The 13,095-nt window shown below is 32.3% G+C and overlaps 1 protein-coding gene across 2 annotated transcripts in view; it reads right to left on the reverse strand.

The window, feature by feature from the left end:
• The window catches only part of LOC113402499 (3',5'-cyclic-AMP phosphodiesterase 4A-like), a 146,232-nt gene that overhangs the window by 95,537 nt on the left and 37,600 nt on the right, over positions 1–13,095 (reverse strand). For both annotated transcript variants that reach the window (XM_026642780.2, XM_026642788.2), the window contains exons 3-4: positions 2,050–2,231; positions 181–244 (exon numbers count right to left, since the gene is read on the reverse strand). In XM_026642780.2, the coding sequence (XP_026498565.1) occupies positions 181–244; positions 2,050–2,231 (246 nt within the window). The remainder of the gene's footprint in view (positions 1–180; positions 245–2,049; positions 2,232–13,095) is intronic.

Consider the following 13,095-nt stretch of genomic DNA (forward strand, 5'->3'; position numbering starts at 1 on the left):
CATTCTCGCCACCATGGGACGCGGTCAAGATTTATACTGTAACTATTATGAATTCATATTTGTATATATATAAGGACTGAATATTAATTATTCTTATGTAAATAAATCAATGAAAGTAAAACAGGTCACGATTTTTGAAAAAAGAACGGAAACCACATAAATATGAAAAAGGAACATTACCACCGGAGACGTTTTCTAACGTAAAGGCATTGAACTTCCACGTCACTGACTGTTTGAGGATACACTGTAAACAAGCAGGACATCATTAATACTTAATTTCATTTGTAAACATATATAAACACAGCGAAATCATATTACATTACCACTTCTAAAAAAGTCGCAATGCTATTATATAATTCGCAATTAACGTATACAAAAATACATGGCAAATCAACATTACAAACCGGTAAACAAAGTAACCAAGAATTATGCTCCGTAGAGTATTAAATATTAGCAAGCAATTTCCAACAGCCGTGTAAAATCTGTCGCAAAAATAAAAACATAAAATAAACCGTCACTTCCTCATAACTACGTACCAGCCGGCCGTAAACACTAGCTTTGGTTATATTAATAGTGTTCGAAGTCACCATATTCTTATGAAAATAAGTTGGGTTACGCTTGATTTAGATAAAACATTTTTGTTGAATATTTTGTTGGATGGATAAACAAATAATTCGTATAATTTTATGGGCACTATTTACATCTATACACCGACGATGCGTCGAAACAATATATTCTATAAACTTTTTAAAATTACCGTGATCTCACGATGTCAACGTAGTCCAGTCATTATATACATTTGGAAATGCAAATGAACCGAGAAGGCTGATTTTTGGATATGTTTTAGTGGGACCTTAGAAAAGCTTAACTTGAAATTGTCGACCTCGATTTCCTATGTGCGTTCGACGCCATCTTGAAAAAAGTGTTGAATTTCGTATTTTTTGCGATAACTCGACTTGAGTCGTGATACGAGAATTATTATGAGATACTTTTTTGTTGCTTCATTTAGGCTCTACAATTTAGGTCCTATACATTTTTAACCTACCGTTGATGTTTATTGTGATATCGAGGCTACGACGTTTTTTTCTATTTTCACCTTTCTCTTGTTATCCATATATTAAGAAATGGTCTATTACCAACCTTGTAGAACATGCTGACACCTACACAACCGTTTCTTTAAATAAAAATTATACTTTTATATTGTAAACGTCTTTTTTAAATTTATATTCTTCTCCTTTTCAATGGTTCACATTAATTTTTCAATCGTCGAAGAGTTGCGATCATCCTCATAGAGGTGAACGTTGACTCTTGAGACGTGGTCGTTTGTCTGAAACGGATGACTGAGCACACAATCCCAGCATTGCTGCACTCACAGGCAGAACCGCATTTCTTCATTTTGGCATTTCTCGCACACTCGATTCAACACTTTTTTCAAGATGGCGCCGAACACACATAGGAAATCGAGGTCGACAATTTTCTAAGATCCTCCTACAATATATCCAAAAATCAGCCTTCTCGGTTCATTTGTATTTCTCGGCCTGTTTTTTGTATATAATGACTGGTTTTTTTAATTCATCATTTATTACGTATATTAAAATGAAGATATGATTAGCTATATCAAAGAGGGGCTAGTAGAGGCATTAAATTATTTCCCGAGCGACGCGGCGTCCTTGCACGGACTACTAGGAACGCGAGATCGTCAACATCCCATGCACATACATACTGACGACAGTGCGTGCGGATGCGTCATGAATACAAACAAATCCCATTTAAATTTGTAACGAGTATCGAAGCGACGCTATGTCACGAAGGACAGAGTTATGACCATGACGATTAATGTTGTTTTCCTTCTCGAAACATAATGCCCAAACTCTAGACGGACGATAAGTTAACAGTGAAACATAAATTGTAATCTCGCAAGCTATTCGTTTAAGGCAACGCAACGCTACGCTTCGGCGCTATCACTTCGCGTATTTTAAATGAGGTTTTACGACTTACGTTAACAATTATATACGAGCGGCATTATGGGTCAGTCAGTAGTCCACTTGCCTGCACTTGTCCATACTGCAGGTCATCGAGAAGAGCGGCTTCCAGGCGCAGCGATCTGGTCACAAGGCGCTTCTTGCGTCGCTTGTGCATCGTCAGAAACCGGCCGGTACACACACTCGGCTTCTTCATTATTCTCATTTCATTGACATCAACTCGAGTTACCAGCACTGGGACTTCTTGAACTGCAACAATATAAAAACATGCATTTAATACTTTCACTGGGGAATGATGGAAGATTACTCGATAATTAGAGTAATATTCGATTGTAAGCAGGAATATATAGTTGTTATATTGTAAGTGTGAGATGTTGCTAATTGCCCCTATATTTATATTTGTATGACTCAATTAATTCGAATCATTAACACGAGAACTGATGAACACAATAAGCGATTCAACGATATAACAATATGATAACGATACATAAATTTATCAGAGTTAGTGCCTACAATCGATAGTACGGAATATTGCCGTAAATGACAATCTGAAATAACATACGTACATACATATATTTTCGATGATAAAACGTGTTTCGTATACAATATTTAGTCGTGAAAAAAATAAGTCGTAGACAAAATTAACTCATTATTTGAAACAAGGTAGTATTTAAATAACACAAGAATACGAATAAATGGTAAAATTCATAGAAAATCGATTATAAACGCCTGCACGTCAGACTCGGTATGTAACGTGCCACTCATATTCGATAACTAAATTGCGTAATCACTCCTCCAGTATTACTTACACCTCGGCTTAGATTGCACGTCATTACGACAGCTTCCATGGGGAAACATCACTATTGATACGTATTTCCTACGAGAGTAATCCGTATACTTCGCAACATGTAGGTACAGACATCAGATAACTTAACCGCAGCAACCGCGACAAAAAAATCCTCATGGAATCTTTTAAAATATAAAGGATATACTATTCTGGATCTGGGCCACTACCCATAAACATTTTCACGATACAATAATTAGGTATATATTGTTATGTGTTGCATACATCTAATTCCAGCCAGACAGTCAATTTCCGAACGTTTTATTATAATTTATTCATCGATACGATATCAGTTTACGCGATCACTATAATAATAATCTCGGGTTGATACAGCTACAGCACTACGGAATAGCAGTTTATCACGCAGTGTTTACTGATCGTTGATAAAAAGCCAGTAAAAGCTTGTATAAGTCGTACAAACTAATGTCATCTATATCGAAGAACTATTGGTTATCGGGCGCTGTGTAACTCGTTACGATCATTATAACTGATACGAATCTATACCACGTGATATTTTAAAGCGTCTCCTTTAATTGTAAAAATAAATAAATAAAGCGAACGTAATTCAATACGTATGAACGTAGTTAAACGTTTGTAACGTCAGACAAATTTTTAGTCAAACGTTACGTTTGCGCCTACATAGTTATACTTAAAACAATATAACCTCTTGTAATATTTAAAAAATGATGTTTTTAGTCAAATATTGTGCAAGAAATCAAGCCGATGATAATATTTTCAATCGGCTGTCTTAATCAGATTTTCTCGTTCATTTTTCGACCAGATAATCGTAATTGCAATTCAACGTGGAAATGCTGCAAACATTACAGGCGTTATTCCACACGTTCATGATATATAGGTGCAAATGCAATTTTTAATTTTTAATCTGTAGGTAATCAGGTCCTTTATAAATGAGAACAAAACATAAATCGCATAAAAAAAGGTTTCAGCTTATATTTTGTGTTTCATCTACTATGATAGTATTTTATTTGCATTTAAGTTGATCTCCTACTTACACCGAATCGTAATTGAAAAAGAATGTAATATTTGATTTAAATTTAATAGTGGTGTGTTCGAAATGAAAAACAACATTCAAATAATTGAAAGAAAAATCTTCCGATCTGTAGGGGGGATTGTTGAGTTGAGGCTGTTAGAGATATATTTGGAGTCTAGGAGAGGTCACAGGTTGCCTAAGGAATATTGGGTGATTTATCTCAGGCCCTTTTGTGTGCAAAACGAAACGCTGGCCATAAAACTACATGACTATGGGATCAGAAACGCTGCGCTCAACCTTCTGATTTCGTATCTATAATCGGATTCAGAGGGTTGATGTAAATGGAAGGAGAACCCTCGGGGCCCTGGATAGTCAAGGATGTATTCTTGTTCCACTTTTCTTCCGCATTTATATAAATTACTTGCCTTATCATTTATGTGATAAACACAAGGTAGCATTGTTTTATGAGGTAACTTATTTAGTTTTAGAAATAAATACACTTCTAACAAAAGTACAGCTCTTTACCGTTTTATTTAACTTCAGCTCTACGCAAAGATTGCCAGGAAGAGATTTCTATTTAGGCGATACGACTGTTTTTTATACGAGCAATATTTATTTATATATTTTACATTTTTGGTATGCAATTAAGCATATTTCTAATCATTAACATTATTATTATTCTACCTAGGGAGCTGAAGTTAGAATTTTTCATAAAGCAAACATTATAAATATGATGACCTGTTGCACCTCATGCAACTTTTTGTTTCAATATTGTAATTTTTAGTTTTAAGTTTGGGTGCAATAAAGTATAAATAAATAAATAAATGATTGTGCCGTAAGAAACATTAAGGACGTCTCCTACGTCTCCGTCTCATGGTAGCGATGCAATATCAAGTGACAGCGCTTCGAATTTATAAATGAAAGTGCTATTTTCGTTCCTCCTGTCTTAGTCTGACGCGAATGTTCTGAATCCCTCTGAAAGCGATGAAAATCGGAGAGGATACATCGAGGCTCCGTCTTCTGTAGTAGTCTATTTTAATTTTTTAATTACATAATGCGTTTTAATTGGAAACTGGGTCAACCTGCATGAAGGGCTGCAATTAATGACATTGTACAACAAAAAGATTGCTAGTATCTGGGCTCCGTGTTGAGAATTGAAAGCGCTTCAAAAGTTATGTTTATTTTTTTTTTTTATGGCATTGATTGGCGGACGAGCATATGGGCCACCTGATGGTAAGTGGTCACTACCGCCCATAGACAAAGGCGCTGTAAGAAATATTAACCATTCCTTACATCACCTATGCGCCACCAACATTGGGAACTAAGATGTTATGCCCGCTTTTCGGAGGCTTAAAATAATTTATATAAAATATAAGTTGTATGGAATAAATCGTTCTCGCAATCACGACGATAACATGGGACTAAATATTAAATGCAAAGATTGTGAAGGGTTATTCAACTTACAATAAAACTTACTAGAAAATTTCGATAGTTTGTGATCTTTCGGTTAGATTAAGTTTTAGTTTTTATAATTTAACTAAAATTCATATCGAAAAATTTTAATCCATATAAAAATAATGCGTAAAATTGTATGTTACTGATTCTTCGAGAGTTTTCAATCTTGGGAGATAGATTACAATTTAAATTTTAAGGGTGTTTACGGTGACATGCACCAAAATGTTCGCCAGTTCCCGAACTAATCAGAAAATATTTGCTTGTGCTTATATCTTGATATCGCAATATGGAAAAAAGAAATACAACTTGAAATACTACAAACAATAAAAACTCTTAAATAATCTCGATCGGGCTTTAAAACCCGACCGCATCTCCAACTTTATAAGCCAAATATGATGACATTTTTTATTCGTTCCATAAAATTTACTCAGAAATGCAAGTCGAATACAATTTTTAAAAAAGTTTTCAAGACAAAGTATAGTAGCGCTTTAAAGCACTTTAAAGTGGGACACTGCTTGACGGATTTTAACAGTGTTTTCTCTACCGTGATGAGTGCATGTCGCGCTGTCTCTAACTACGAATAGTCCTCGAAATGAAAGTTTAAGTTTAGAAGAACCTCATCGTTTTTGGGCGTTACATTCTAATCGCATTGAATGAAATGTTTTTGAAAGTTCGTTTATTAATTATGTTATTATTAATTCCATCGGCACAATTGCCCTCAGCGGCCAAAGGACATCATCAATTTGCCTCCATGGAATTACAATACTTGGTAACTAAATATCTGCGGCCTCACAAACAAGCCGGGTCAGTTTGATTGACTGTCTCCTGAACTCTGTTGCGATAATTGAATAAGTATTGACTTCAATTGCAAATTTACTCCGGTATTTAATATTTAAGTTTCATTATTTCCGTTATTGCATGATAATATGCAAATAGACATTTATGCAGCCCTTTAAAATATAGTTCAGTTAAATATATCTTTGTTGTCAATACTAACTCAATAGTATCTTATCGTACATATATCGTTTAAATATACATATATATTATGTGTTTAATAATAATTCAACTATTTCATATGCACTATTTACTGAAGTACATACCAAACATACGTTTATTGATATATTGAAATTACACGTCATGAATACGAAAAGTATAAAATAGTATTTATTTACACAGTTAGGCTTTCAAAAGTTACCGGAAAAATAATTAATAAATTTTCTACGAAATACTACAAATTCGTCGAAAAAAGTCATTTATTTGTCTGATATGATAAAGGAATATTTAATATTTTAAAATGGTTCGTCGTAAACCTACACATTCGTCGTCCCTTTAAACAAGTCACGCTCAGCGTTTTCGTCGTATTTCATTATTTCTATCAATGAGTGTTACAAACAAAGCTGTTATACGTTATATTATATCGTACTATCATAATAAATGAGATTTATGGTCCTTGTGGATATTTTATATCCATTCTTGCATGAACCGTTGGATTCTGCTAACATTTTGGCATAAAAAGCGACATGTAGGGGTAAGTGGTGTGTCAGTAGGCACGGCTTAATATCCGATCATATTTTAACAAGTGTGTGGTGGTTTTCTTCTGCGAGACAATCATAGCAATTATCTGTATATATAAAAGCGAAATACGACACAGTGATTAATCACGAAATCTCAGAAATTATTACACCTACAAACTTGAAATTTGCCCGGTAGGTTACTCGAAACTCCACCAAGTTTGTATGAAAGTTCTATGTTTTTGAAGTAAGACTTGAAATTTAAAATTAATGCTCTATGGATGGTGTGGATGTGTACTGATAATGTATATTTAGAAATAAATCCCCTTTTGGGGTTAAAACAGGGGATAGTAGTTTGTATGAAAGTCCAATTATATTGAAGTTAAAGTTATTATGGCACAAGGATTTTAAATAGTATTTAAGTATAAGAATTATTGAAAAAAACTACTTACTATTATAAGGAGGAATGTTTTATTATAAGAATAAAAAAAAGTATTTTAGCTTGTAGTACGTCTGTAATAGATAAAATCTGAATCTCTTGAAGCGATTATCCAGCAATAACATTTTATTTCATTAACAATAAGACTCTTATAACTACAAAATGAAATAACTGCAGATAAATCCGCGGGCATTGTATATATTATATAGGATAGACTAAAAGGAGAGCAAAGCTTAAACGATTTTCCCATATAGTCTTAGATACTTGAAATTTGCCTCTAATCACATGTTATAAATTTGTTTGTTCTATCATCGTAAACATTTAATTTTATAAATATTTTATTATGTTTTTTATGGTTCTGTTTATTGAAAGGATTATAATATAATTTAAAAAAAAAACTTTTCCTCTGACAGGACCTAGAAATCAATTATAAAACGTCCAAAGATTTTAACAACACTATATATGAGACTCAGAACATAATCACAATTCCATGAGCTCGTTTAACCTATGCGAGTTGAAATAACGAAGTTTTCATGTTTTTATGACCAGAACTGTGACGACAACTTCATTCTCGTGGAATTTAAAAACTAGAATAGTTTTAGATGCTCCTCTTTTTATCCACTTCTACGAGTAAAAGTTAAAGGAAGTTTATTATACTCATAAAACTAAGGCAGCTGTAATATCCTAGATAAAGATAAATAATCCACCTTTTTTCTATCAGATACTCAAACACGTTAACGTAGTCTCGCTAGGAAAGTAGTAAGAGTAATCGCATTTGAAGGTACCTTAGGTATAAATTTCATAAATTCCCGTATAACTTTCAGTTACGCCATTCGTTATTATTTCACATATATTTGACCGACGATATTTATGCAGTTTTTTCGTAAGCTACTAGATTTGTTATGAAACGTTCCCGTACATGCAGGCCGCACACCGAAAAATAACTATGTTTAACATATTCGACTTTACAAAGACCACTGGCATTTATACCACTGCGTATTAATACACAGATTGTTTTATATTTACCAGTAAATAACTTTAAATGTTATATATTATAAAAGAGCTTTGAGTTTGCTATTCATGGATTTTCACACTGGATATATAATTTACCAGTAAATAACTTTAAATGTTATATATTATAAAAGAGCTTTGAGTTTGCTATTCGTGGATTTTCACATTGGATATATAATTGAAATTTTTGATGTTAGTAGTATTTACGTTTTATTTAATAATGTAACTATTTTATTGAAGACGAGCAATGTCGTTAGCAATGTCGATTTTATGCTTGATACAACGAATGAATGAATGGATTATGTATTTTGTCATCTTTATTAATCTCAAACCTAAAACGTGAATACTGAGTTGGTTTACAACTAAAAACCGATCTATATCTGACTGCATCTGCTATGGTTTTGATTATTTATACTGGACCCAGTTAGAAAAAAATCTATAATGTATTTTAACAATGTACCGATAACAGTTCTTTAAAAAAAATAGCAACTAAAAACTTGTCGTTTAACTATTCTAACATTAAAGATACCACCATTTAACTACTTCGGAACCTATAATTATTATCACTGGTACATCTATTATTCCATTGACGATTGTGAGAGATCCAATACTTTAAATTTGAATAAATATAAATCCTACACGTGAACCATTAGTAATATTTACGGGTTCTATTGAATAATTATAGAAATAAAAAATAATTATATTATCTTCTTACATAACTCATAATGCTACTTACTCATACTACTGCTATCCCGACACATTTTTTTCAATAAAACCTTATTTTAAAACTAGGGAAATAACGTGAGAACATACATCAATGCCTTTGCATGAGAGCATCGTACTTGAGTAATATTGATATAGCCCCCAGACGCTCATAGTATTATCACAATAAATTGCATTATCATCCTGTACGGTTAGAAAAGCATAGAAAATTTGAAATATTACGAAAATCGATAAGGTAGTAATACTATCAATGATTTTCCATTTTCTTTGACCGGTTTTGATGGTATAAGTAAATATTTAATCTAGTGATTGTAATATAATAAATTTTCTAGAATTTCGGAATCGGAATTTTCTAGAATTCATTCTCATTGTGATTGTGTTTTGTATCTGATAGTTTTGGCAGCGTTTCCACATAAATGTCTGCACCGACAACATTCTCGATGAGTACATATGTAACTTTATATAAAAAAAATAGAAATATATAAATATACTATAACAGGCGAATGACTAGTTTTTATTATAATATAGATTATTGTTATTATAATCGTAATGAAGTATTTTATATTAGGTACTTGAAAAAACTTACACACACTCACACACTAGACTAGGATTCATCATCTATCAGATGTGAGTGAAATCGGTCTTACCAATGGACCGTGCCAAATTCCAACTACTAACTATTCAATAATGTTTTACATGAAATACATTGACGTAAAAATAATAGGTTTGTTAATTGTATAAAAATCGCGGCATTTATCCTCTACGGTCTACGACAATACGAAGGGGCCAACTTAAACGGCGTCAGCTCGGCGCATCGTCTACATTTCTGGATAAGCGCCATTTCGTGACCAAACTTTATAAAATAAAAACATTAAATATCGAATTTAACTTTTATTTTTTTACATATAAGACTTTATTTTACTTATATCTTAATAATTTCGTCTACGATAGACCTGATCGAATCCTATCCACAATTATTATAGAGCGTTAAAAATAATGATTTTTTAGTCGATAACATATATCCAAAAACCAAGAAATAAATAAGTAGTAACATGAATAAATGCATTTTTTCTTACAATATATATATATTATAATAATACACACAGCAACGAAGTATATAATCACCACAAGGGAGAGAAGTAGAGTGGCGACAGAGATGAGGAGTATAAGAGAACGTCGTGTACCGTCGCGGCACACCAGCCGATCGGATCCACGTCGACACAAAGTGTGCCAATCGATGTCTCTTATCCATGAATTCAAAAATTGTATTACATTTTTCATTAAATATAGACTAATGAAATAAAAGAGTAACTTTCATTTATAATAATTTTTAGCCAATTCCGGATTTGTGGACTTAACTCGTGGAACCGAATAAACGCCTGCAGCGAAACCTGCATAATAAAAACGAATATTTGCGAGTATCAAAGCTGACGCTAGGGCTGAAATGCAAACTGCTTTTTAATTATATTTAAAAGTAATTTTAAATCAAATTTGTTTTAGTTAAACGTTATGTCAAAAAATAGAAATTGTTTTCGTGAACGTTTTTGATGTTATCCAGAATTGCTTAATTAAACATTTTTGTATGCATTATTCAAAACACACTTTTAGATACTGCACAAATAAAAACAAGATACATCTGTTTGTTATTTTTCTTTAAGGCGAAAAAACATTTTGATATTCATTTAGATTTTATCAACATCGAGCGTACATGTTTGTCAATTTGTGTTTCCATTCATGCATTCGAAGAATTTATCCCAGTTTCATAGAATACTAATATTGAAGTTAGCGGTCACTAACGTCAAAAAAGACGCCAGCTTTCCTCCTTAAAGCATTATTTTTTAAATACTCTACCAAATTTATCATACCATATTTCTTACTTCAAAATGGCGAGCTTCTCTATAAACTTTAATTTCCAATTTCATCTCTTTATGCGATGGATTTTTAAAAACGTTATAATGAATAGTGTTTACTCTAAAACTCAAGCCTGTTGTTCTATTTCCACATTTCTAACATCAAAATTGAACTTCAACAACATACTTTCAATCTCAGTGAATCCTCATAGGGTGTGAATTTCCAAAAACGTTGTAATAATTGTCCTTTATAGCATGTAAAATAGAGAATATCCTATCCATAGTTAGTATCATCCTAAGTTTCGTACTAATTTTCAATGTGCCTGAACTCTTTTCTGTCGTCTCACCGGATTATGAAAGTGTACCTGACTTTGCGCGCTCACTTGGGCACTATATGTCCCACGAAGTTTTCCAGTTTATTTTCATAACAACCGTCGTGGCTAACATCAGTCATCAGTAACTTTACTACTTTAAAGTCAGTAACTAATAAAGTTTGATTTGATATTAACATGCAATACCAGTAGAGCTTTCTTGTTAAATTAATTCCAGTTACTTCTAATTTTAATGTTGCTAATTAATCAACACAACTTTAGTTTCAACGAAAGTTTCTATTACATTCATACAGTGAAAATGTAAGGAATTTAAAAAATCAAGTCACGAAAGGATGACGTCACGATGCAAAAATAATATATTTATAAGCAAATAAAATAAAACTTTTCATACGTCGTTCTATTTAAAGTGTGAGTTATAAATAGGTCAACATCTAAAATGTCTGGGTAAAATAACGTCTTAATTAATGAATATTTATATCTAGATACTCTTTTTTTATCATATTAACGACTTTACTGCAACTGCAATATCACACGCATGGCTAATAAGGACTATAAAATTCAGGCTAGCGTAACGCGTCATAATTGAATTGCATGTTATAATGGGTCAATGGCGACCAAAGGATTGCCTTTGATAACAGCTTATATTGCCTTGTCATCCGAACTATATTGTCTCCCAACCTATCAACTATGAGGAGCCTTTGTCAAAGATGGGTTTTGTATCGAGTTTCCTGCAGACATTGTACTACGTTTAAAACGAGGCATTATAAAATATTATTTGTGAACAATTATTTTCTACGTCTGTCAAAAGAAAATTTTAGTTCGGAACGGTTTGTATTATGTTTGCGATGTGAAGTTTTCTTATCCAATCTTCAAGTCAAATAGGAAAAATGACGTTTCGAATTTCGCGTTTGTCGCTGTGATGGCTGTACGACGAATACAGCACATTCAGTACACGTTACAATACTGTTACAGGTAATACAAGTTTGCAGAACTCCATTATACGCTTTGTGGGACGTGAATGTTTGAAACACCTCAACTTCACTCTGAATGTGGCCGCCTTTCATCGCCGTGCCTTTAGATAATATAATGATGCTCTCCTTTTGATATGCAAATAATCTTATTGAGATTTTATCTTTGATATTTTCTAATTTTGTTCTAAAGCAATATTGGACGTTAACATTTTTAAGAAATCCAGTATATTTATATCTTTACCCATCTTTCTGGTTCACGAGCTAGCAAAATTTTAACTAAAAAGTTTGTTAAACGTTCTAAAATTCATATAGACATTTATTCAAATGCTGTCTTCTGTTTTTTTTTTAAATGAACATATTTTAGTACATCATGTAGTTAGTAGTTAGCTAGTAGTTCACTTGGGCTTGCGCACACTCAATCACTTTACTCGTTGGTCAGTCTTTAGAATTGGTCGCAGTAGTCGAAATTTGGACAAAAATACATTTTATATTAAGACCATATTGTACATTAAGGTTATACCTACAGAATCACTAACAATATTTGGAAAAATTTAAAGTTATTTAAGTTAATTTTTTAGTTGGTAAAAAAAAAAGTTATAAAAAATATGAAATGTGTTTAAACTAAAATAAAATGCATATCATTAATGATATACATAATACACATATAATTAAACAGGGTTGCTGTCACTATAAAATTATTTATCTCTTTAAATAAAAAAAAAATGATTAGTGCTTCTGTGGGTTGGTTGGTCTGGACATTTCGGTCCATTTGTCACATCGAAACATCAAGATTAAAATGTTAAAGTGACTTGACGTATCGGTATTTTGACAATATTAACGAGACGGTTAAAAGGACTTTAAACTTTAATCGAGTTGCTATATTTCTTATTATAATAAAAGCCACAAAGGTAATATAAACAACAAAACAGATTTTTGTTCACATTTTATTATTAACGAGTTGCTTTAAGTAGGACAAACCATTTTTT

The sequence above is a fragment of the Vanessa tameamea genome, chromosome Z (genome assembly GCF_037043105.1).
Source record: "Vanessa tameamea isolate UH-Manoa-2023 chromosome Z, ilVanTame1 primary haplotype, whole genome shotgun sequence".
Classification (NCBI taxonomy): Eukaryota; Metazoa; Arthropoda; class Insecta; order Lepidoptera; family Nymphalidae; genus Vanessa; species Vanessa tameamea.